At 37.9% G+C, this 26332-nt stretch overlaps 1 protein-coding gene across 4 annotated transcripts in view; it reads right to left on the bottom strand.

Annotated features, from left to right (window-relative positions):
- The window catches only part of PROX1 (prospero homeobox 1), a 72429-nt gene extending 47802 nt beyond the window's left edge, over positions 1-24627 (bottom strand). The window contains exons 1-5 of one of the 4 annotated variants that reach the window (XM_087963823.1): positions 23788-23967; positions 21348-21495; positions 13796-15586; positions 4082-4190; positions 2230-2367 (exon numbers count right to left, since the gene is read on the bottom strand). In XM_087963823.1, coding sequence (XP_087819949.1) covers positions 2230-2367; positions 4082-4190; positions 13796-15519 — 1971 coding nt within the window. In that variant the 5' untranslated portion in view covers positions 15520-15586; positions 21348-21495; positions 23788-23967. Of the gene's footprint in view, positions 1-2229; positions 2368-4081; positions 4191-13795; positions 15587-21347; positions 21496-23787 lie in introns of all 4 variants that reach the window. The other 3 variants (XM_087963811.1, XM_087963800.1, XM_087963829.1) reach the window with 3 other exon arrangements.
- Positions 24628-26332: the final 1705 nt, after the last annotated feature.

Genomic DNA, 26332 nt, shown 5'->3' with positions numbered 1-26332 from the left:
AATTTTTTTTACTATAGAAGATTTTTTAAAAAAGTGATCTTATGTCTTTTACTTAGTTATTCTTGCATGAAGGCAATGCTCACAACCATATCACATATCCTAGATCAGATAGTGATAGTTTGCTGAAAGAATGATTAGTGCATCATATAAATTTCTCAATATGGTGCCTTCCAGATGTGTTAAAATTAAACACTTCCAGAATCACACTTGGAATTATCAGATTGTAAAGAAGTAACATATGTTACCCCAAATAATTATTTCCCAACACTTTGTGTGGAAATTATAATTTATTTCCTTGCCATTAGACATAAGTAATAAATTATACGTCTTTTGTACTGTCAATTTTCCATTAGTTTTTAAATTAACATTGTTTCATATAGTTTGGCTAATGAGCTGATATTAAAGTTATTGGGGCATGGTATCCATTTTGGGTTCAACAGGAATTGTCTGTAGTAAATGGACAATACTGCATTAAGTTGTATCACCTGTATAGACCAGCGGTCGCCAACTGGTGGGCTGGGGCCCACTAGTGGGCCATAAGAAAATTTTGGTGGGCCAAAGAGAAATCTTATCCCCAGAGCACCCCCCCCCCAAAAAAAAAACAATTAACATGGCCTGTAGGAACCCTCCCCGCCCACTCACTCCTTACCCTGCAAACTTGCCTGCTAAATTGCTATTTTTCCTTTTTCTGACTGTCATCTGTTCTGCTGTGCTGGGAGGTTTAGATTAGCTAGGAAGCAGGAAATGGTTGGATTTCTTGTGTTCTAGCTAGTCTTTAGATTTTCAGCTCTGTTTTTAAGTATAGCCAAACCTCCCTTAGGACTGAAGGTTCTATTATTCAGTGCAGACTCATGGCAAGGAAATTTGAGAGACTGAGCTAGCCGATGGCAGATAGATAGATCACTGAATGATTCTGTGAGCAACTCAAACTGCCTGCCTACATTGCCTGATTTTGAGTAAAAGTTGCTCTTTTTTTAAATAAAAAATTCAATATTTACATACATGGTGTGTTGTGAGTTAATTTTGTGAGTTTGCTTGCAAGGAAATTTTATGTGACAGACTGAGCTAGCCAATGGCAGATAGATAGATTTATGAATGAATCTGTGATTCTGTGAGCAACTCAATCTGCCTGCCTGCTTTGTCTGATTTTGGGTAAAAGTTGCTCTTTTTTAATAAATAAATATTTATTATATTTACATACAAGTCATGCCCAGCCAGTCACAAGATTACCAAGCCACACCCACAAATTAGGCCATGCCCACAGAACCAGTTAGTGGTCACCGGGATTTAAAATTATGAGTTTGGTGATCCCTGAGGTCTAAAAGATTGGCGCCCTCTAGTATAGACCATGGCATAAAAATGGCATCACAGCATTTTAGTTCCAAACAAAATAACATGAAAAGGAACTCATCATGGGCCTCTAATCTATTTTTACATCATATGACTTTTTTGCCCTCTTACATCTGGAAAATTTTATTCAAAAACAATATCAGTCCTTCAGCATTGCACAGATCCTGCTCATTCTAAACTATGTCTATTGAGTGATATTGAAATGTTCATTTGAATCTCAGTTAATAGAGCTTTGAATGAACATGATTCAAGATTTCATTATAAAAATAGAATCTGTTGCTCTTTAGATTTTGCTGCATACCAGCTCCCATATGTCCTAGCTAGCTTGGGCAGTTATGGCTAAATTTATTGGTTGATACATGGAAATAAATACTCTAGAATGATTCCTAATGAGATCTAGCAAAACCAACAAAAATCACTTTCTTGTATTTTTCACCCCATTTGGAGTATCCATGATCATTGTACTATATATTCTATTAGGCTGCTAGATTTCTCACTTTTTCTTTAATTTGAGAATGCAAAGACTGCTGTCATATTTGAGATAATTTCCTACCGTGACAGCTTGTTATTTAAAAAAAAAATCTATCTTTCTAACTTTCCTATCTAAACACAGAAACATTCACACAGACAATGAGAGATTGAGACAGAGAAAAAAATGGAAACGATGGGCACAATTACACAAGATTCTACTCTGTAGATTGCCTATATGAACCAGGAGCTAAACCCAGATCAGTCTGAACAAATCTGCAGAGCAAATCAAAAGAGAAGCTGATTTCACTCAAGAATTGTTACATAAAATAAACATCCCAAATGTATCAACGTGGAAACCCACCCTCCAACCCCACTCCCCAAGAAAAGAGGAATGGATCTAATATTTACATCTACTGGTGTGTGATGTTGCTGACCCCGAATGGCTGTTGCCTTCCACCACGGAAGCGGTTGCCTTTCTGTGGTGGGTGAATGATCCCTATATTGGCTGTTTGTAAAGCACTTTGGGCTTCTTCTGGATGAATGATGCTATATAAATATAAGGTGGCATAACATCAAAATGTTTCATATAAACTTGGCAACATTGTAAGAAGACTGAGTTTGGTTGTCACATGCTGAAAAAAACAACAGGCACTAAATACTAGTGAAATGCTTCTGTGCAACTGCTTGAATTAGCATCCACTACAAAACAGAACATTAAGAGAGTCCTCATGAGGTTGTCTCAAGCCATCCTGAAGTCAAGCTGTAGTGATGGCTTGAAATCTCCACAGAGAACCTTTGCATTGTTACATTGCAGATAATACTTCCACAGAAGCATTGCTTTTCTTCAGTTCGTTACACACAGTTCAGAGACAATAATCAGTTGTGGGTTAAGTATATAGGACAAAACATTTTTAAGAGGCCTGAATGGCCAATGTGGAGTGGTCACTGACCACTCTAGACACATTCATCCTGTACACCTTCACTGGTTCACTTACTAATCAAACAGCTTTTCAAACTATTATCATGGCTAAATCAGTCTCTCCAGATATTTTCATTGGACAGAATAGGTTAACTCTATGTACCATGCAAACAAACAAACAAACAAAAAACCCCATATATTAATCTAGCACAAAGAATGATATTAACAAGACTAGGACAGTAATGGTTAAATTAAACAAAATTTTAGTTACATTAAATACAGTATTGAGGTTTAGTTTATTAAACCAATTAATAAAATATGACAGCTAATAAAAAGAAGGAAAACCCCTACTTAAAATACCTGTTTTATTTTAGAAGGGCACATAAGAAGAAAACTGTAAAGCTGCTCTATTATAGAAGCAGGCCATTTTTACAAATTCAGATTTGCTAGCGTCTGGAGGTGGGAATAGAGTTAAATATGCAGAGAATTTCAGAGAGAAAGGGACAGGATAAGAAGAATTTAAATACAGCAAATTTAAACTAATATGATGTTTATTTTTAAAGGTTTTCAAAATTATTCCATGTATGTCATTATAATAATTGGAACCAAAACTAGTTTTTTTAAAAAAGATGATTAACACAAAAATCAAGTTGATATAAAGAAACAATTACTTTAGAAAAAAAAATATCAGGAGGTCCTAATATTCTTAGAATAAGGGGAGGATGCAGCTGTACGTCGACAGCTTTCATATTCTCATTTGAATAATGTGGCCTGAATCTGTCAGTTTATTCATCCTCCTTATGTTCAGTGTACTCTGCATCAACAACAAATTAAGTTGTAAATAAGAGACAATCATCACTTTTGTTTTTAAGCAGCCACTGCATGGAGAATTTCAATGTTGCATTCCTTTTTTGATGGAAGAAAAAGGGATCTCCATAGTGGGCATTAATGTAAGCAGAATATTAGAAACAGGCCTGCAATAAAACAATTAAAGGAGAATTTTAAATCTGTCTTCCAAAATGCCCTCAGATAGTAAGCTAATGCCACTAATAGAAATTTTCAGCATTTGATTTTTTTTTCTTAATATCTATGTCATATTTGAGGTCAGAGAGAAACATTAGAAAGAAAGTACAGTTCATAAATACATATGTAAATTGAAGGCAGGCAGGCAGGCAGGCAGGCAGGCAGGCAGGAAGGAAGGAAGGAAGGAAGGAAGGAAGTTTATAAAACTTTGTCAGAATATTTTATTAGCAAAATTAAATGAAAATTAATAGGCATTCAAGAAACATTCAAACATGCAATCAATAGGAAGAGAATAAACATTAAAATAGCATTTCCTACCTTTACATCTGAGAAGTAGGTTTTCAGCATATTGGAACTTGGGTACCGAGTATAAAAGAACATAAGCTTGGCCTTTTTTAAGTGGTTTGGTGACAAACCTTCCTGCATGTAGGACAAAATGAGTTAAGGAAAACATATTTGGATTGAATGACAGCTCTCAATATTAAGGGCTAACAAATAATTGTACTACTAAATTAGTGTTCAGTTAGCATAATATACAATTACTTAGAAAGGGGGAAATTATGAATCTGAAAATTATGAATCTGAGCTTACAATATAATTTACAGATCTCAAGTGGTACAATTCCTTGAGCATAGTTCCTATTCAACACAATAAAATATGGCTACAATTTCTCCTTCTTGGGAAGAAGAATTGGAAGAAATATTTCAAGTGTGCCATTTGCAAACATGTATGTTCATTTGTTGCTAGGAAAAAATATATGCAAATATGTGCATATAAAAGTTTGCCTTTCCTTTACTCAGTTTCCTTTTCCTTAAGCATCACATTGTTCACATGAATCTTATGCAGAAAATACCAACAGAAACCTTCTTCTATAGATATACCAAAGTATATGGGGTCATTTAACCTATCTGTTTTCTGAATATTGTTACCTTTCAGGTCTGCAAACTGAACAATCAAAAGAGTTCCCAGGAGAATATGGTACTAACTATAACAATCCAGGCATTCTGGTGCTCCTCTCCTCCTCCCCCTTACTGCTTCTTGGCACTCTTTTGTGTACTCTGCTAGGGCAGTTTTGGTCACATCTGTGAAGCAGGCTGGCCCTGCCATTTCCTCTGTAAATTAATGGCTTTATAATGTATCAGAAATGAAGAAGCACATGACAAAAGTCAATGTGGCCCCACAAGGTCAATTAAGATAGCTCCCAGTAGCTACTTGGAAGACTGTCTCCCTTAAAGTCAGTCAGTATGCACATATAAATATGTCATTTATTAAATAGCACACTGCAAAGCAGAGAAAGGTCAAACAAATTCAAAGTGATCCAGAAATTGAAGCACTTTCACTAACGACATGGTGAAAAAAATATTAAAAGGCAGTATTTGTCAAGTTCGCTGATACAATTTACAGTGCACCACAATTAACTTTTTATTGTTTTTAGGTTGTTGGTTTGGATCAATTTGTTTAAAACAAAAACAAAGCAGTAGCTTGTAGAATTTTTGAAACATGAAGTGGATGCAAATTGTATTCATTTGTTCTGCTGGCAAATAACTTAATTTTAATTCTCCAATGATAAAAAAAAAACCCAACTATTTAAGGTTGCTGGTTTGCATAAGCACATTGCAGACCATGCTCAAAAATTGAAAAAAAAAGATAACTTATGATGAGCATAGATTTCATGCCAGAAGAAGAGTTTAAAGGACCTCCATTAGCTTGATAGTGAAAATTAAAGGAGCATTAATGCCTTTCTGCCATCTCTTAAAATGTACATATAAAATAAAAGTGGCAATCTGTCATCACCTACAATAGCAATACGAATCATGGACAAATAAAAGTTTTCCAATGGAATCCATTTTATTACGCAACTCACTGAGGGGAAGGGAAATGTATTGACACATGTACATACATGCTGGTATGTTCGCACCTTTAAATAACAGTTAATTGTGAGGCAATTAACCTTGGAAATCATTTGTTAGGAATTTTTCTGAAGCAGATCCATATTAACAAATGACAGGCACACAGAAAACGAATGGACGAAGTAATGGGTGTTGTTATTGTTTCATTATTTTGTTTGTATCTTGTTTCTCCTGAAAGGAATTCAGCCTGATCTGTAGGTTACTATCCATATAACCTCAAACCAGCCTATTAAGGATAGAGTAAACAGAAGGATGGTAGTTTGGTCCAAAATCAATTGTATATTTTGTTGGCCACATGGGTATTGGAACCCAGAAATTTCAATATTCTAATCATGAACGTATCTAAGTTCTTTAAATGCTATTGGATTATTAAGATTCTGCAAAATATATATTATGAGCACATTTCAAATTTTCAAAGGTTATTTTTTTTTTGCTTTCAAAACCTTGCCGGGTACTTTTAATGCAATCCTATTTTGCTTTTTTTTTTTTTTTGGGGGTTGTTTTTCAAAATACTTTGTTTCAGAGATGACATTATTGCTAAAAAGCCTCACTAATAGCAACTATTAAAAATAGATAGCAAAACATTTAAAGGCCAATAGTGAGATGACCCTTTGCTAAAACTGAGTTGACCAATTGGTTAATTTTCCTTTTAAGTGCTTGTGCTGAAAAGCAACCGTTCTTCCAAGAAAGCACTGCCTGTTTCCAGGATACTTACACACGCACAATGAGTCATGATGGAATAGATTCAGTAAACATACAGCTGTACTGAACACGAGCTAAGCTCCATTCAAGGCCAGGAAAGAAAATGAGCACAAATAAATATTAAGGAGGTAAGGGGAGGGGAGGAGAGAGAAAAGAGGTAGGAAAGCAGGGAGGACAAAAAAGCAACGAGAAGGCAAACACGCTCTGCCCCAACAGCTGATGTTGCTTGCCTCAGTACTCTGCCATAGCTTTGTGAAGACAGATGACATTCAATTGTATGTCTAATGCAAAAGACAGTAACTGCTGAAACCTGAACCAGCTGCCAGGTGTAAAAAAAGGGGGGGGAGGGGAAAAGAAAAGAAAAGATGATAAATCCATAAATTAATGAAAGACATCTGCTCAGGAACATAAAAGATCAGAGGAGCCGTGTACTGCAGCTGAACTAAAACAGTGTTCAAACAACCCGAGGATCTGATTGTTATATATTTACAAAGCATAATGTATTTCTGCTTAGAACAGGAGCAGCAGCAACAGCAGCAGCAGCAGCAGAAAGGGAATTGTGAAGAACAGGCAAAAAGAAAAAAAAAATTAAAGGAAGAAGGATATATATATATATATATATATATATATATAATGTTTTCTGAGGTTTTCGCAGGTATTTGTATGTGGATCTTTGGTTATTTGGGTTTTCTCCCACGTAAAATTGGAAGTAGCTAGCGATGTTTCGATGAAGTCTCATTCATCATCTTCAGGCTTGTGTCTTCGGCTTCCTCGGATTGAGGAAGAAGCACAAAGCCGAAGACACAAGCCTGAAGATGATGAATGAGACTTCATCGAAATGTCGCCTAGATACTTCCAATTTTACGCGGGGAAAAACCCGAATAACCAAAGATCCACATATATATATAAACATATATATATGTATCTTTGCAGCTCTTCTTTTTACAAGATAGATTGTTCCTCCTGATTTGAGAAGTTTGGAGAGAAAGTATGGGGTAGGATGCGGCAATATTTTTTTTTTCTCCGACAGGAGGCTTCCTCATCAGAATTGCTACAAGAAGAGATCTTTATTTTTATCCCTTCACACACTATACACATGCATATACATATACACAAAGAGAGAGAAAAAGAAATATGAACATAGGAGCAGACAAGTGCTTCAATATGTATTATCTTATGTATCATCCGCTTGAATCAATGCATGTCCAAATTTATAGACATTGTATTTAGGATTAGGATTAATAATATACTGAGGGGGGAAAGCTTCTGTTGATTTAATCAAAGTGCATTGGATGATGTACAAGTAGCCCTCGACTAATAACAGTTCATTTAGTGGCCGTTCCAAGTTACAATGGCACTGAAAAAAGTGACCTATGGCCATTTCTCACACTTCTGACCATTGCAGCTTCTCCACAGTCACGTGATGTACATTTGGATGCTTGGCAACTGACTCACATTTATGACGGTTGCAGTGTCCTGGAGTCATGTGATCTCCTTTTGTGTCCTTCTGACAAGCAAAGTCAATGGGGAAACCAGATTAATTTAACAAGTGTGTTACTAATTTAAGAACTGCAGTGTTAACACATGTGGTGAGAAAAGTTGTAAATGGGGCAAAACTCACTTAACAAATTTCTCACTTAACAGCATAAATTTTGGGCTCAGTTGTAATCGCAAGTTGAGGACTATCTGTATAGTAGCCATGCATTTACTGCAAGTGATTTTATTTTACTCTGAAATAGTCCTGATCCAATTTGTTGTCATTTGTTAAACCTTGCTGCTTTTTAGTATTGCTTCTTAATACTCCGTACTGAAACAGTCTCATCTTGCTGAGGAATTATCTGCCTGACTTTCAAAGTTTTTCAATAGTATAAAACTACTTTCTAGAAAGGTAAAGATTACAATCTTTACTTGGGAAGAAAAATAGATGTATTACAATAACAAAACTACACCCACAATCTAATGTTGTGGCTTAATATTCTGTATGCAAATGCCCTGAGGCTGAACAAGGCTACTTTTCTTGAGATGCAAAGAGGGTGCCTGACAAGGAAAATCATGTTGTAAAACAACTAGCTGTCTGTTTCTTTGGCAATTTGAATAAAAAAATTCAGTATTTGATTAAACATATTTAGTTTGCAAAGATACACAATGCATTCATGAAGCAGACAGGAACTGTGAGGCAGGTGCAGGTGCATCTTTCTATGTTGTTTAATGTGGCATACAAATGCTAACTCTCTCCCTTCACTTAAAAAAAAGTAAGATAATGGTTAAAAATTTTGTACAGTAAAAGCAAAATATACCAGGATGGGCTCTTGCTCCGAAAACCTGAACTTGGCTTTTACATGCTTGGTTTCCATTCTTATTCTGGGTACCTTCTTCAAGGAGATGTGCTGTTTTCTGTTCCAAAGGGAAGAACTGCTATTCTTAAGAAGAAGAAAAACTCTTGATATATAAATACATGAATATACATATGCATGAACACACATGCACCATGTAAAGCAGAGTGGAACAAAAACCTGATCAAGAACAACCTCTCACATCTCTCTTATCTGTTTTTCTTTCCTATGGACTCTAAATAAGCCAGATAAATGGGCTGTTGTCATAAAACATAATAGTTTCATATTTTAGAAACAATTGATGCCTCATTGGAAATACAATGCTTTTAAAGATACATTTGCAGCCCTTACTGCAAGAGGGACCTGTAAGATTACCTGATCAATAAGATTGTGAACTCTTTTTTTAAATTTTAACATAACACCTGTACCAAAAGCTAGGACATTCCTACAACTTTTAATGGATATATGGAAGATTTAAATTTCTGATCCAGATGAGAAATACATGGGAGGCCTATGCATTTTCTCTTGCCAAATTTCATAGATAAGTACAGAAAGTTTTTTTTAAAATGTATTCAAGCCAGCAGAATTCAAGATCAAACCAGTCCTTCACTAAGTACTTGGAACTGCTCGGTATTTTATAACATTGTGTTTTGGAAATATCAGATGAAGAATATAGACAGATGATTATTAATGTCCTTATATTGCATATTTATTTTCAGAAATATGGTTTATTAATTTTGATACCAAATTCTCAAAGTGCCTTTAATTATAGCCTTATGAGACAATTGGTATCCCCCTCTGTGTGATACATCTGGGGATATGAATTCATGGGTGATAAAGAATAAGAATTATGTCTCTACCACTGCATCCTCCATACAATATAGAGCTCTGAACAAGGTATAGATTAAATTTCACCAAATGAATATCCTTTTAGTTTGGAAACTTTCATCTTCCAATATTCCCCGGCATTGTGCCTACCACTGAGAATTATGGAGTTGAAGTCCACACATCTCTAAAGTGCCAAGGTTAGAACAAACTGTCATAGATCATAAGACAGAATTTTTGCACAGATAATAGTTTTGTTCTGAGCTCCATGATGGAAAATTAAAGTTGGATTTCATAAACAATAATCTCAGAGAAGGAATGACAATGAGACTGTAAAATGGCTATTCTCCAAAAGTGTCATACTGAAGTAACAGTTGAATTTGAGAAATGCAAAGAACAGAAAATATGTAGATGGATGAGCAATGAATCAGAAAATCCTAAATTCAAAACTCACCTTTACCATGAACTTACAATATTAAGTAAGTAGCCTTAAGGCATATGGGATTATTGTAGAATTTAGACTTTGATTTCTCCTAGATTTAATGATAACTACATGGTTTCAAAAATTTGATTTTTAACACAGCTGTGCATCGCACATTATTTCAAAAATATGGACAGTTATCCAGAAGTTTTGGCAATGTTCAAAAGTGTTCTTTTTAGTGATTGATGGCTTCAATGTTGTTATGAATCCTATTTCCTTACCTAGTGCCTTCTAACATTATGAATAATGTTATGCTATAGTCCTTATGAATTTTTTTGACAGGAAAGCCACAATTTCAAAAATCTCAATTTTCAAATTATAAATCTGTCTGTGGATTGGTGGGACTCAAAACTGAGATATGGCTTCATAATTTTTTATAGTTAAATGTTAATGACTTTTTAACAAGGTCCTCAGGAATTCATTTTGAGCAGAGCACTATAGATCTTAAAATCTATTTCTTGAGAACTTCATTGTGACAAAGAGCCAAAGTTTGTCAAATTTATGTAAGATGGGGCTGGCCAAAATCAGCCCTGGTTGTTTAATGAATTAATTCTATAACTAGTCCTAATTATCCCTTTAATTGGCTTAAATGAAATAGGGAATAGGGTTTTTCCCTCCATCCTGACACAATCAAAGTTGGATGACTTTGTTTATTAAATGACCCTTTTTCATTTGTTCACTCAAACACCATTTATGTACTTAAGGCCCATATAAATCTCAGAAAATATTCAGTTGCAAATATATATAATTCAGAAACTCCAATGGAGGAGAATGCTTCCTCACAGAATTGTAAATCATGATCTATAGGAAGGCTTCTGATTAATAGTAGATATGCATAAGCCTCTGTATCCCAGTTCTTTTAACAACAGCTAATGAAATATCTGCCTACCTAAAGTCAAATGAAGAAAGCAGGATAACCAAGAAATGACTTTTATGATGTCTTTGTTTTTAGTACAATACTGGTTATGAAAACATTTTTTAGATTGTAAACATGGTCAGGGAACATTCTGTTTTTTATTCTTAATATACATTTTGATACTTTTCTTTAGATCTCAAATGTTAGCAAAAAATAAAACAAATCTGACAAGTGATTAAGTCCATTACTGCCCATTCCTGTTGTAAGCACTTTAAATTACAGGTCTTGGGTTGAATATGTAGTTAATTTTGCTCTGTTAATATGTCTGAGGATTACATTTCAGCATCCAACTCTTCTACATAAGAAAGTGGTTCAGTTTTCTTGTTTAATTTTCTTCACTACCATTTATATTGCTAGTCTAACTTTTGCAGTGGCAATATCAGCACAAGGCAATTGTCAAATTTTTGAATCTCTAAAGAACAGCCTTTAGAAGTGGCATTAAAGGATAATATTTCTTGCCATTCCTAGTGAAATCTTGATCAATGTGTTAATGATTAAAGGTGCTGTAGACCAAATTTTCCAGTGGGAATTATAAGAACACCTTAAAATAATATATAAAGAAGAACACTATGAATTGCCTAGGGTAATTTTTGTTTTGTTTTGTTTTATTTTAAACCAGGATGATTTTTTGTCTTATCTATAATATATTTTTGGTATTGCCTGTTAACTAGAGTCAAGGTTAGTTATCTTTGAAGCCCAAATCAGTCTAGTGCTGCTACTTTCTGAAACAAATATATTTATCATTCTGTAAATCAATGTATGCTTTGTTAAATATTTTTATTATGCAGAAAAGTGCCTAAACTTTCAATTCATCAGATGTCACTATGTTCTTAAGTAATGCACCAGTACTGTTAATACTCCTTTATAATGAAGCTACATCATCATTTAATAATGGCTTTTCCCCCAGCTTATTGAAACCAGACACTGTATTTAATTCTCTCTCAATTGTAATCTCAGGTTGATGAAGTTTGCCTTTATTTCAAGACTTCTTGAGTCTATATTATGACTTTCTGTACAATGATCAGATTTAACTAATGTATTTGACTATATTGGGAGGTAAGTTGGATGCATAGATAGGAGTAAGCTAAAAAAAACAAGGGAGAGGATCCTAACCCTGAACATATTTTTTAGAAGTATGTCCCTTTGAATGGCAGAGAATTTCTTCCAATTGAACATGAATAAATTGGAATGCCAATGATCCAGCATCACATGTGTGTCTTCTTTTAGAATCCTTGTGATGCACAGGGTTCCTTTTATAAAATATTACTTAAAGCTTTCACAATTGAGGACAAATTTAAGGATAGGGAAAAGAAAAAGATGTGCCCTATAAGTTTAATCTAGCTGAAGTTCTATATCTAATTGTGCTCTCAAGCTTTGCCAAATGATTTGCTTTTTGTATATTAGGACAAAAGATTTTCTGTGTATGGCTGAGCAAAGGTTAACCATGCATACCCAGCAGCTGCATAGGAGTCGAGAAGAGGACTTGGGAAGGAGGGGGAGAGACAGGGAAAGGGATTCAATATAGCTTAAATGCATCAATACTTGCATCTTTATTTTGTTTGATGTCACTTTTTTATATCCACCTGAAAAATGTATGCAAGATTTTAAAATACTTCACTCATTTATTTGGAGAGAAGAAATATGGGCCTTATATTCAGAAGCAGTGAGGTTTTTTAAAAAAATATTATGAAGATTATATATTGGATTTTGGATATCACCTGATATAAGTTTTCCTCCCATTCACCGTCAACATTCAAACTGCCAAATAATTTTTCAAGCATTTGGTAGGTGGATGTCTACTCTAAAGTAAGACTTATAGATTTCAGTAGGAACAATAGAAAAACTGTACGGGTAAATCTGGTAAAGATCATATTTGCAGATGACCACCAGAATTAGGAAATTATTTGAGAGCTCTATAACTAATTTGCCACTATTTTATTAATGGCAGTGAGGAAAAAAGAAGAGTTTACAAAGCTGCATTAATGGAAAGTAGTGTGGTGTTGTTTTTTAAAGAAAAACAAAAAGTTACAATATAGTATTAGCAAGCCTTAATATTCATTATATTATCTATAGGACCTTAATATTCATTATATAAAATTATCTGTATGTTTTTGGAGACCACTAAATTAGCACAGAGATTATTTAAACGTATATGGCAATGCTTGCAAATACAAGTTTTACACTGTGGGACAATTTATACAAGCAGCTGAAGCACTTACCAAGAGATTCGGTTTATTTGGATTGATATTTTGCCATCAGGCAGGTTGAGTTTGCAAGATGTTCTGCACAGATTAATTGATCTTTGGTAGCCAATAGATTCAATAGATCAGGATGTAATTAGAACAGAAGGAATCAGGGCTATTGCATCTCAAAACTCAGGGTCAAAATGGCTCTCAGACAGCTCCTAAATTTGCTTTCTTAGCAAATGCTATAAAACATAAATATTAACAGAACAAAATTTTATGGGGATGGATATGTCCTTTCCATAAATTTCTCCTGTTTTATGGCTGTGGTTTTGTTTAATATGTGGTAATGATGTATTTTTCCTGCATCTTAAAAGTCAAAGTTATTCTGCCTTACATTGGAACTTTGTCAACCTCTTTATCAAGATTAAAGTCAAGCATTTTAGGAAAGATTATCTTCAGAAGGACCCGTTTAAAACTGTATCAAAAGACAAATGGATTAGATTCAATAATAAACATCTTCATTGACTATAAAATGGGAGTTCTCATAAAAAATAACAAGTTAAGAATAATGGATGTTATGCCCACCTATTGCACTCCCAACATTAGAGTTATTAGTACCCATTACCAAGTAAAAGCATATCAACATGCAGAATATGGGCTATGTATTGTAAAGGATATGGCACTGCCAGAATAAGGTGAGATTTCGGAAATATCTTGAAGGTCACCACACTCAGACTTGATGAGAGATATTGAGAGGCTTTCTGCAGTGCTAGGAGGATGTGCTGGTGAACAAGGGTGATGGTTCATATGATGTGATGACATCTTGGTCCTCAGACTTGTGGTCTCTCTTGTTAAATCTAAGGATTCTGGGGAGGCTCTGTCTTTCCCAGGGAAGGAGGCAGGAGGAGCCGCTAAGGGGTTCTGAAATGGGTATGCCATAAGGGGCAGAGGAAAGGGATGGCGAAACGAAGATGAAGTGAACCCTGTGGTGGCGGACAGTGGAGATTGATGGAGAGCAGCATGGTGGCTGCCAGGAGGTGGGGCAGAAGTAGGCTGGTCTGATGAATTTTTGCGGACAACTAGGGGCAGTGCTTCTGTTTGGTCTGTGGAATTCGACAGTGGCACATTCCCAAAGGTGTCTAGTGGGTTTGGAATGATGATGTCCCCAAAGCACTGGAGGCGCTGGTTTGCTGTGTGGAAGTTGTGGTTCTCCCCATTGACAGCAAATCTTGCTTGGGGGATCTGAAGAGGTGGGAAGACCTGAGGCAGTTGACGTACAGGCTTTGAAGAGAAAATCTTGACCACAGTGTCCACAACCTGAGACATGGCAGTGTTCAATTCCTGCTTTAGCGTCTCAGCCAAGTGCTTGCCTTCTGGATGAAAAGAGTTGGGCCCATGATCTTTTTCTTTGAGGCCATCTTTTCTGGGTTTGTTCTCCGCTATTTCCTGTTCTCTAATCAGAGCTCTTGCACGATCAATGAATTGCCCTGGGTCCAATTCACACATTTCATTATCTGACCTTCCCACAGAATCTCTCGCCCTGCCATTCAGTGTTTCCGAATGCAGGCTGTCTTCAGAGAGGTTACCAGCATCTTCGTCATTTTCAGAATCTGTGCTGTCATAGATTTGGTAGAACTTTTCCTGAAGTTGGCGCAGCTGCTTCTGCATGTCTTCCAGCTGCTGTTTCAGCTGTCTGCGCTCCTCTCGCTTCTGCTCTTTCCTAGCTGAAACCAGCTGCTGGAAACTCTGTTGCTGCTGTTGAGGCAGCTTTTGCTTGCGCTTATTTTCTCTGTAACTTTCTCGGGGACTCACAGACTGTGGAGCCATCTCTCTTTCATTTTCATTGCCCCTTAATGCCACACTTGGGGAATGGCTCATCCCTCGAATGATATTCTCAACCCGGGCACGCTTAGCTCTCAGGTGCTCATCGCACAACCGATCCATATCAAACTGGCTCATCGTGGGTCTGCCAAATGGAGAAAGACACTCTTGGGGGCTGTCTCTTGAAGAGTTGCTGCACACATCCTCCTGATGTACTTCTGAGCCTGTGCTGGAGAGGCCACTCGCTTGAAAGCTGGGCTCGTTGCCACCATTTTTGTTCATGTTATTTTTCAACAGCTGGGAAATTATAGTTGCTCCTGGAAAAGGCATCATGGCATCTTCATAGGAGTTTGCCCTCTTCAGCAGCTTGCGAAGCACATTTGACTTCTCCCCATCTGCATGCTGCACCACTGAATACTCCACATCCTGCTCGGAACCTTGGGGATTCATGGCACTAAAAAACGATGCTCTCGCCTTTGCAAAAAAGGCAGATGCTGTCCCTACCGTCCGTTTCACTCCAATGTCAACTCTTCTTCTCTTGGTCTGCCTACTTAAGAGGGCTGTGCTGTCATGGTCAGGCATCACTGAACAGTTATTGTGCCATCTTCAAAAGCTTGTCAGCTGGGCACAGCTCAAGAATCCTGGGACCCTGGCCAACAGAACAAAAGGACTGATGAATCATTTTCTTTAAATTTCTCCAAATTTCCTGACCTCAATCCTGAATCAAATGCAAAATGCATAGGCTCTGGGATTTATGGCACATTACAATTATTGCAATTTATTATGCACTCTGCTTGAAATGAAACACTTTAAATATTTCTGCTCCACTGGTTTAAGATGGATTAAGATATTTTTTTTAAAAAGGGGAAAGGAAAAACTGCTTAAGCACCAGTAATATATGGTTCTTTGCACAAATGCCTAAAATAATACTGTTTATCTTTAGGAAAAAAAAACTCTAAACAGTAGATTAGAAGAACACAGACACTGAAAACCAATTGATTAAATTTAGGGTTTGAAATAATGTCACAAAAGAAAATGAAAGCATATCTTGTTTCTTAGGTAAGGCTATCATATAGAATTTGGGCTTTAAAAAAAATCACATATAATTGCAAAACAGACTTGAGATTAAACCCAGAAAGTTGTTTAATTTTATAAGGGTGTTCCAGTATATCTGTAAGTATGAGCAGGTGCAGTGTGCATACCTATAGACACGCATGTTAAATAGGATGATACAAACCTTAGAAATCATTGTAGGAAAACTATTTAAGGAAGAATTTACATTTTGGTTATAAAATACATGTTATATTGCATTTTGCAGTAAAAATAGGAGTTTCAAAAACATATTATTCCCATGATGTCATCTTTAAACATTCCAGAAAGGGATAAGATGGGGTGGGAATGGGGAGGGAACCAAATTTATCATCCTTGAGATATTTCCCCATTTCATAAACTAAGATATGTGGCATCAAGTTCTTTGCCTGAATTAGAAAGAAGGCATTCTCAGCACCGTGTCATTGTTTCTTACATCAGCTTCCCAAGATAATATCTCAGGTGACTTATTGAAATAATTATTTCATGCAACGTTGTACTTGTATAAAACCTTACTTCCTGTAAAACACACACGCATACATGCACACACATACAAAGAGGGGGGGAGAGAGAGAGTGTGATTCTGAAGGAAAGAAACGGAGAGATGAAAGAAAGCAACATCAAGCAATAGCGTGAGAAAGGCAGATATCTTTTCTTTTATAGGAATTATCATTGTTTCCCAGGAATACAGAATTTAAAAAAGAAGACTGATAACACATTTCCTTGCATTTTATAATAGGCTCTTGACATCATTCATGACTTATTAACCATGATGCTAAACTCACATGGCATATGAAGCATTACAGACATCTTCCGGTACCTTCAAGTTGAAAACTATACCAATGTAATATTAATTTTTCCCATACTATGTTTATCTAATATTAAACTCCACATTAGCCTAACAGTGCACAGTTTCCACAATAATAGGGTATCTTGCCAAAGGCAGCATTCAGACTTTTGGATCTGTTCCCATCTGTTTCGGTTCACCTGTAAAAACATCTACGTGCTCCCTAGGACTGCATCTGTAGCTAGCTTTTAAAGAATGACTACCCATGCAAATAAGCATAATTTCAGCTTGAAATAATCTACGCTATCAGCGTGTATAGCCAGGGTTTGTAAGTGTAACAGTAAAAAAAATAAAAAAATAAAACCCTACAAAAACTTTTAGAATGAAACCTATATTTGTTTGTTTATTATTCGAAGGCTGTGCAATTATTTTGGAGGTTATAAAATAATTTTTAAGAAATGCTGTACAAGCTTTGGAATATTCAGCTACATTTATTTCTTATTTTTTGCAGTGTATTCCTAAGGAGGCTACACTATTGTTTTACTCAGAACTGCTACTAAGAAACACAAACACACATACAGAATTTTGCAATAGCAAGTGTAACTTTGGATCAAACATATCTGATTAGCACCTTAGTATAAATTCAGTTTCACCACAGCAATCTTTTGCAGTGTACTTTTTAACGCAACTGTCTTTCCTCCTGTATTGTTTCCATTGAGATAAAAATATTCAGTCTCAGATTATATAATGGGACTGAATTTACATAAAGACCTAAGGATCCAATATTCAATAATTAGAATAATTAAAAAGATACTTTACTGTATCATGTCATACATGGAATTATGTGAGAAATTAAATGATTCCAATTCCCTCTGAGATAAAAGGAATTTCGCTACTAAGTGGCAGTGGCTTTTTTATATATAAAAGCTTTTTTTCCCTCTGTTTATTTCATATGATTATGGATCTAGTTCAGATCCTTTGTGTATAAACTAGTATCAGTGTATTTTCAGATATACACTGCTTCATTTAATTTAATGGGAACATTCCACTTCACAACAGAAAGTCATTTTTTTGGCTTCTAGGTTAATTACAACTAAATAACCTTGCCCATAAATAAAAGGCAAAAAAAATGTGCAGGGGTGAAAGTCCCCTACATGGGCAAGATTTGTAGCCTGTCATTATATGCTGATGTAAATATCTTCTGAGGTCTGCCTCCACTCTCAAAATCCGTCATCACTCTAAGTCTCAAAGAGGTTGCTTGTTGTTGGGGTGCATTAATGAGAGTGCATCGTTTTAGAAGGGACATAACGATATTAGCAAAAAGGAAAAGCAAGAGCAATACAAATTTTAACTTTAGATTTCAGTGGACTTCTGATATATAACACAGTATTCCCAATATGCTTTAAAAAGTGTTTGTTCCTAATTTCTTTCCCCTTTCATTGTATTTCATTTAAGGGTGGAATGAGACATAGGACGTCTGCAAAGCTCATAAACTCTTGAATTGAGAAAAGACATAAGGTCAATGCCATGGATCTATAATCCAAAAAAAATAAATTTTTCTTCTACATCTTTGCTTCGTAGAGATACCAGAAGGGAAGGCCAGACTATCACTGGAAATAACAAGTAGTATTGCTTATAAATGATATGTGTTAGTTGGTCTTCTACTTTCTTCATGTTTCCTTGATTCCCGACGACACTTATGCTATCTCCTTATATGACAAAATATTTTGCCTTCCAAACTTAAATCGTTATTTTACGTTATGTTTTTACTGGGGCTGAAAAATGCCTCTGGATCAGTCTCTTGATTTGAAAAGGGCCGGAATGCATTAACATTCTGAAGGAAAAAGAATGCTGTAGAAAGAAAAAATATCTAAGATTCTGAGTCATCAAGAATCAGATCTTTGGATAGGATTGTGGTGAGATTTTCCTATTAGATATGTAGAGGAATATATATATATATATATGCAGAAGGGTAAACTGGTCATTGAATTAGAGAGTTGCTCCTGTCCAATTTAGAGGAAACAAATCTGCTCAGCTTGATTTATTTCTTGTCCAGAGGTAATTCAGAAGTCATTTAAATTTTAGCTTTCATTATGGTTCACATAAATATCGTTGCTTAGTTTACTGGTTTGAGCTTTAAGTTATTTTGACAAATCCCTATTTGCCAAGCTTTCATTATTTGAGACTTCAATTTATATAGGACTTCACAAGGACTCCATTTTTCAAAGTTACTGAGTGGTATGACATACACAGCTTGTTTTTAAAGCACCTGATAATAACCCAATGTAATGGAAAAAAATTATTCTCTAAACTTAGATAATAACTTGCACTTCTGAAATCAACCCTCTTCTCTATTTCACTGAATTCCCAATCTACCATATCCACCAAACAAACACATTGCAAAAAATATGAATATCCAATATTATCACACATATGTAGACAAAAATACCCATTGCTCACAAGTACAAACATTCTATTTAAGAAGGCAATTCAGTCATTAGTTCTCCATATATTAAATACATCGCACACGTGGGTTATATTGTTTTAGGTGATACTACTGTAAAGCAATTATACTGTATATTATGAATTTTTGCTAAATTGCTTTTCCACTGGTACAATGTAGATTGAGTTAAAATAAAAATAAATAAATAAATCTAAAATAAGTAGAATGGAAATTGGGGGGAAATTATCTGGGGAAAAGAAGTACTTTTTATAGGAAGAATAGAATTTCTAATTCATTTTTAAAGTCCAAACTGATATAAACTGCTGGTTGTGAAAATTAGCAATGAACTTTTCAAAGCGAAACTGCATATTTTAAAATTGTTAGTTCTTCTCATAGAATGCAGCTACCCTTTTTCCTTCATTGCACACAGCACTACACGCCATACGCAAGTAGAGTACATTGCACTGACTTGGAAACATAAAATATTTTTGCTGCAGTTCAGAGAAGTGCAAAGCATGGATATGTAAAATTTGCATAGCTTCACTTCCCATACAATAGAATTATACAGCCTTCTGAAGGAATTTAGAAATAAAGTCCATTTTTCTACCACTGATTAAAAAATAAATAAATGACATTATATAAAAATGTAAATGTCTGTTATAACACAAACATCATTATGATTTTTTAAAAAACAAAGAAAGCAGACAACTGTTTAGCATCATTGGCACAAGAAGGCCAATCTGGCAAGATATGGAAAAGCTGCTGTGAGATATTTCGCATTCTCTCCCTCCTATATAGGTATGTAGTGCCTTGATGACTACAATGAGTTCTATCTTATTGGTTTTGGAAGACATTGGCAAAACGACTCCTGGAGAAACATATCTACAATTTACCCAATTGGTATCAGAAATATATAAACTAATATTTTTCTAGCAATCCAACATTTTCATGTAACATTAAAAAAAAATTTGCTACCCAAATCAACAACTACATATAACAACAACTGCTCATACATTATTCCTAACCTAAGGTCACCCTACACTTTCCCCCTCCTCCCTAAGGTTATGGGACATCCAATCAGAAGACTGAATCAACTCATCCATAGCACATACTTGAGAAGTTACTCTAGCATGCAATGGAACACAGTCAAGTAATCCATGACCAAACATTTTGAACACTGAAATCCGCTACAGAAATCCTCAGTATCAAGACCCAGCCACCTGAGAGATGCCAATTTAATTTTGAATTGATCATTAAAGCAATTTGGAATGGTAGCAGAGCATTCTCTTTCCCCTATTAAAGTGCAGAAAGTTACCTATTAAACAATAATGTGTGAGGTAATGTCTAATATTAATATAATTTAATCCTAAATTAGTAACCAAGTATAAATTATATAGCTTTCATTTTTTTTAAAAAAAGTTTATCTCTTTTAAATATGAGATGTCAAATACTTAATACTGTTCATGGTGGGGGGACAACTAAATGTCAGAAGGGAAAGCAATGAAATGAGTGATAGAAGGGGAACCACTTACGGGAACCATTTATAAAATGCTTGATGGCAGAGTTAGCAAAGAACAAGTCAAGAAACAAAGAATATAGGGCCACATGCAAATTCATTTGCAAACTAAATTAATATTAAAGCGTATTAAGCCTGCTAAAACAGTGGATAGAAGTATTAAAAACAATGCTTTCCATTTAAAAAAAAATCTAGCAGTAGATATGTGTATTTCTCATATCCCCACTAACCTAGCAGATGGCATTAAATTAAAGAAATGACAGGTTCGCATATGTCTGCATTTAGACTGTCATCTCTAAGCATGCAGATTCCAGTGCAGACCAAAGACTTGCAAATTCAGAGGCATGCATTGGTTTGAAGGAGAGAAAAGGGGATTTTTTTAAAAAAGAAAGAAAAAGAAAAACAGCATTTTATCTTTGATAGATGAGAATGTCACCTTTAAAAGTGCTTGTTCACAATTTCTCATCCATTACACAAAAATATATCACAGGTTCTGTTTGTGCCGTGACAGTACTTTGACATATTCTTGTGTCAAATGTGTCAAAACTTGCCTAGGTTCCTTGTATCATACTTACCGTTTTTCACCTTGATTAAGACATAAGGCCCAGTCTTAAATACATTCAGAAATAACCTCCAGCCCATTCAGTGGAAATCCTTCCCAAAGAAGCACACGCATAATTCATTCTTTGAATAGGCCCCATAGAATTTTGAAGGGCTTAATTTCTGAGGGGAGGTGAATAGGGTTAGGATGTCAAATCATTTCAATTGGGGCTAGGTGGATGCCTTACTCTGCAAACTAATTCCTATTTAACTTGGGGAAATATTTCATTTAAAGCAAGGGGTACACTAACTTACAAATGAAATCCAGTGCCATTTGCTCCAAATAAATGTACACAGAACAATGCTCCAATTACCACAGCAAATGATTTTACCAAACCACCAGTAGAATAGGCAGAACAGCAATTCCCCGGTTTACCTCCCCCACACTCACACACGCACTTACACACCACACAGAGCAAAAGGAGCCAGGTTTTTTTTATAAAAAAAAATCCTTTTTCTGTGCTCTTTTACAAATTCACAGTGGAAACAACCTGCTTTGCAGCCCTCAAGAATCCAGCTAACAAAAGAGCTCCGGCGCTTCCCTCCTTTCTTAGCCCGACCATCTCCAAACAAAGCGCCATAAATTCATAAATAGACGTTATACTCGGGCTCAACAGCGGGAAACTTGCACCTGTCTTTCTTGACACAACACACCTGTCCGACGCTGCCCATGCGCACTTAGACCCGAGCGCCCCTTGTACAATTTCAATGCTGGATCTTTGTCAGGCGGAGCCAGAGAGAAGCGCACGAACAGTTTCCCCCGCTGCTCCCCGTCCGCCCTTGTTAGAAGAGGCCCCCGGGGGCTGTTCACAACAACCGCTTTATAGCCCAAACCGATGTTCGCTCGCCGTTTTACCACCGGTTCTCTCTCCCCCTCCTTCCCTCTCCCTTCTCCTGAAACACCCTTCGCCCGCCCGCCTTAGAAGTTCCTTAGAAGAAGAGACCAGCTTTCCATTCTAGCCGGCACTTTGACTAGCAACTTTTGCACTGCGCGCTGAAAGTTAGTGCGCGCACTGAGTGAGGCGTTGCAGCAGCTCTCCCGTGGGCACCAGAGCTGAGAAGAAAGGTCGCCTCTGGAAAGGCGGGAGGGGTGTGTGGAGAGAGAGAGGGGTGTGTGTGTGTCTATCTTTGTCGTATTGAGTTTGTGCACGAAGTGGACATAATCTCACAAGTTAATCTAAAGCTTTTGGAAAGGGGGGGGGGTGGAACCCCGGTGTTCCCATCGTTAGGCTTCTGGTGGCAAGGACCCCCTTTTTCGTCTAACTGCAGCATTAGAATGCGCGCAGGCGTCTGCTCTCTCTCTCTCTCCTGCTAAGTCAATGGCATCAGGTCAATGGCATCACTCTGGAAGGAACTGTCTGTCAATCGAGAGACCCCCCGAGGTAACCCCTCCCCTCCCGTTCGGTATTAAACCGTTTAAAACAAAAAAGAACAAAAAAAAAAAAAAACCCCAGAAGAAATCCCGAAGAGTGGGCTCCTTGGCGTCGATAAGGAGTCGGGACTCAGGTAAATCCCACCGAAGACTGCCCGGCTCAGTTTAAACCTGGCCTCAGTCTGGATCCACAACAATGCGCGCATCACCCGCAGACGGGGCAAAGTGTGGCAAGCGGGACAGCCGCTCCACAAACCGCAAACAATTCTAATTAATGGGTGTGTGTGTGGGGGGGGGGGAATACAGCGCACGCCTCAGCAGTCTTCCTTGGGATAAAGCAGATCCAATCTCTACTCGCGTTCCCCACTGTACGCCGCCCCCGCCCCCAACACATACGGTACATATTTACTGGGATCCAGAATAAAATCTCTATGGGTTCAAGGAAAAGGCGCTTTCGCAGAAAAGTGGCGGGGTATAACCAAACCTAACAACCTGGCTTCAAAACTTCCCTTGCGTCCCGTCGTTCATTCCCCCTAAACAGCTTCTTTCCGCAACTCTTCCCCTAGCCCTTGGGTAGCTCAAAAAGAGAAGAGTGTTCAAAGACGCCTGCTTTATCTGACTGGTGCGTGTGCTTTCTAAACTGCTCTCCATCGCCGGGAGGGAGGGAGGGAGAGAGAGAGAGAGAGAGAGAGAAGGGGGGAGGGACGAAGAGCGAAGAGAGAGAGAAAGAGAGAGAAGTAGTCAGGGACATGCAAATAATAAGCAAATCAGAGAAGACAAAAAGAAAAAGGCAGCGACACAATACGAAGAAGAAAGGCCGGACTTGGGGAGTTGAGAAAGGACCGATTGCGGAGGGGGCGGGGGGGGGGAGAGAAGGGGAGAGGTAGGAAAAATAAGAAAGAAACCTCACAACTTCACCTCACAACTATTTTCTCATCTTTAAACTGTAATAATACAAAGGATCAATAAAGACTGGGGAGAAGAGCAAAGGAAGAAGAAATGCAGTCTGAGGAAAGGCTCGAGAAGACATTTTTCGCACCAACCTTGTCCTTTCACACCGACCAAACTATTGTGATGGTTCCCATGAAGCTTCGGAATATGGACCATCTGCCGGCTTATTTTTCAGTCTAACAATCTTACTCCGGTCACAAACTCAGCAGAAGGGAGAAACAGGGGAAAGGAAACGTGGAGAGAGAGGCGGGAGGGGAGGTATCCAAAGACGAAAGGGGGAATCACAATTTGCCCCCCCAGAAGCAGTATTTCAAACAAGCCCGTCTCAGTGTCAAGAATACCCCTTCCCCCTCCCCAAAAGAGAAAGCAAGAGAAGGGAAGGGAGAAAAAGGTACTTACTCAGTTACAAAGGCGAAGAAACTGAGTCCCCCTCTCTGTCTTTGCCCCCCCTCCCACCACTCTTGCTGGTTAGAGAGAGAGAAAAGAAAGAGAGAAAAACGCGCTCATACAAATGCTCAGATCGCCTTGATAATCTGGCTGCTGATGAATATTGCAACTGGACAAGGGAGGGTGAAAGCAAGAGTGCCCGCGTGCGAGAGAGAGGGAGGGAGGGGGGGTAATGAGTGGGAGAGAAAGGCTACTAGAGACAGACAGAGAGAGAGAGAGAGAGAAAGAGGAGAGGGGAGGAGAACCAGCTCTTCTGCGGCGCTCTTCTCTCCCCGCTGTAATTGTCTTTTTCTTTCTGCAAGCAGCAGAGCAGCCTCGCTGAGCTGAGGGCTCCGCACCACAACAAGATTTACTTTAAGACACAGCTGAAGGAAACAGGAAGACTACACGTCACGGTCTGAGTGACGTGCCTAGGCCCAGCGCCCAATCGGGAAGCTCCTTCGGATTCAAGGGGGATAGCGAGCGCAGAACTTGGGAGGAGTAGTGGGGGGGAGAGAGAAGAGAGAGAGAGAAAGAGAGAGAGTAGGAGAGAGAGAGAGGAGGAGGAGGAGGAGAAACTGAATCTGTCCTCCCTCCTCTTCGTATTCCCTCTATTCCCTTTCTCCACCCCACCCCGCCCACCTCTCCCCCCCCCCAATTTGCTGATGGGAAGGAAACTTCATCACCAAATTTGGGGGAAGATGACCTTGGCAGTAATTTGTGCTCAGTTCGGAGTTCAACTTTGCCGGGTGGTTCAGTTGCTGTACGCCAACACCTTGGTGTGGGGTGTGTGTGCGGGGCTCTGTGAAAGCCCGACCCACTACCACCAACACCAACACCACACACGCCAAAAAAAAAAAAATCAACTGGCCGAAAACACGGGAGAAGCATCTGATCTTTGTAGGCATCGCGTGTGTGTTTGTGCGCGCGCGCTCGCTCGCGCGCGTGTGTCCGTCCATCCGTCTTTCTTTCTCTCCTGTGTTAAACGACCCCACTTGCATACCCAGAAATAAACGGGAGTCGAGCTTGACTCCAAAAGGGCTTCACCTCTTAAGTCTTAGACGAGCGCTTTGCCGCTATCTCCAACAATTTGCGCTCCAGGCTGCCGCCGCCGGTTAAAAGCGAAAGGATCAGCTCCGGAGCGCAACCCATTCGCTTGGCAGAAAATTGCGCGTGTGAATTATTGGCGAGGGTCTTTTCAAGGTTTCTCTGAACTGTGCCATACCGGGAGTTTTAAGGTTTTAAGATGGCGGGAATGTCTTCTCCCTTGAATAAATCTGATTTAAAGATTTTTTTTCTTCTTCTTTTGGGTGTCGCTAAACTGGTGGATCGGACGGCGCGGTCTTCCTTGGGCTGCTGAGAGGGAGGGTGGCGCTGCGCGAAGTCAAGGTATTTGGGGCGCACGCAGGCAGCCGTCCGTGGGGCTGATCAGCCAGAAGCCCTCGCCTTATAAGAAAACCGTTCCCTTGTCAACATGAAAAAGTCCCTTGAAATCATGGACGCATAAAAACGTCCTTTCTTCCCGTGTGTGTCTATCTCATCTGTTTGTAGCCCTGGATCCTTATAGCTTCAGATTCGGACGGCTCTGAAGGGTGTAGACAATGCCAATCTCCTTATTATATCTATTATATCTTCAAAACTTTCAAGAGAAATTCGCTGTCCATCTTCTGCACCTAAATTCAGCGTTGTTCCCTCACGACCTGCACGCAAGTTCTACTTCTTAAGGGATGTTCAATCTTAAATTCCTCCTAAGTATTATTGTTCCTGTTTATTACAAGCGCGTTCTTTAATGTACGGAAATAACAAACTCGCTCATCTAAAGTTGAGAGCAGTGGGTTTCCGCAGGTCATCAAACAAAAGCCTTAATTTCTATTTTAAATAATTAGAAGGTGGAAATTAGCAGTATCTTTCCCCAAGATATCAGGAATATCAAGGAATGGAATTCTTTTTTTAAAAAAAAAAATCCTACAACGCTTTCAAATTTATGAAGTATGGTCATACCTCATTCTTCTATTAGAAACGTTTTCTTCACTCGTCGCTTCTTTCTTAAAAAAGAACATTACAAATTGTCTTAAAAAGAAAAAAAAGAAGAAGAAGGAAGATATATTTAAGGGCAGGCGCCTCAAGCAGATCGGCTGTTCAGAAGGTGCCCGGTTAGAGTAGGGGGGTTTAATCATTGGGGGGAAGGTAAAGTGCACGGCGATGCTTTCT

This window comes from Notechis scutatus, chromosome 1, assembly GCF_049901735.1.
Source record: "Notechis scutatus isolate UNSWTSFEM ecotype Mainland chromosome 1, rNotScu1.2, whole genome shotgun sequence".
Taxonomy (NCBI): domain Eukaryota; kingdom Metazoa; phylum Chordata; class Lepidosauria; order Squamata; family Elapidae; genus Notechis; species Notechis scutatus.
The sequence above is the reverse complement of the archived record's forward strand: the minus strand, read 5'-3'. Positions and strand labels throughout refer to the sequence as shown.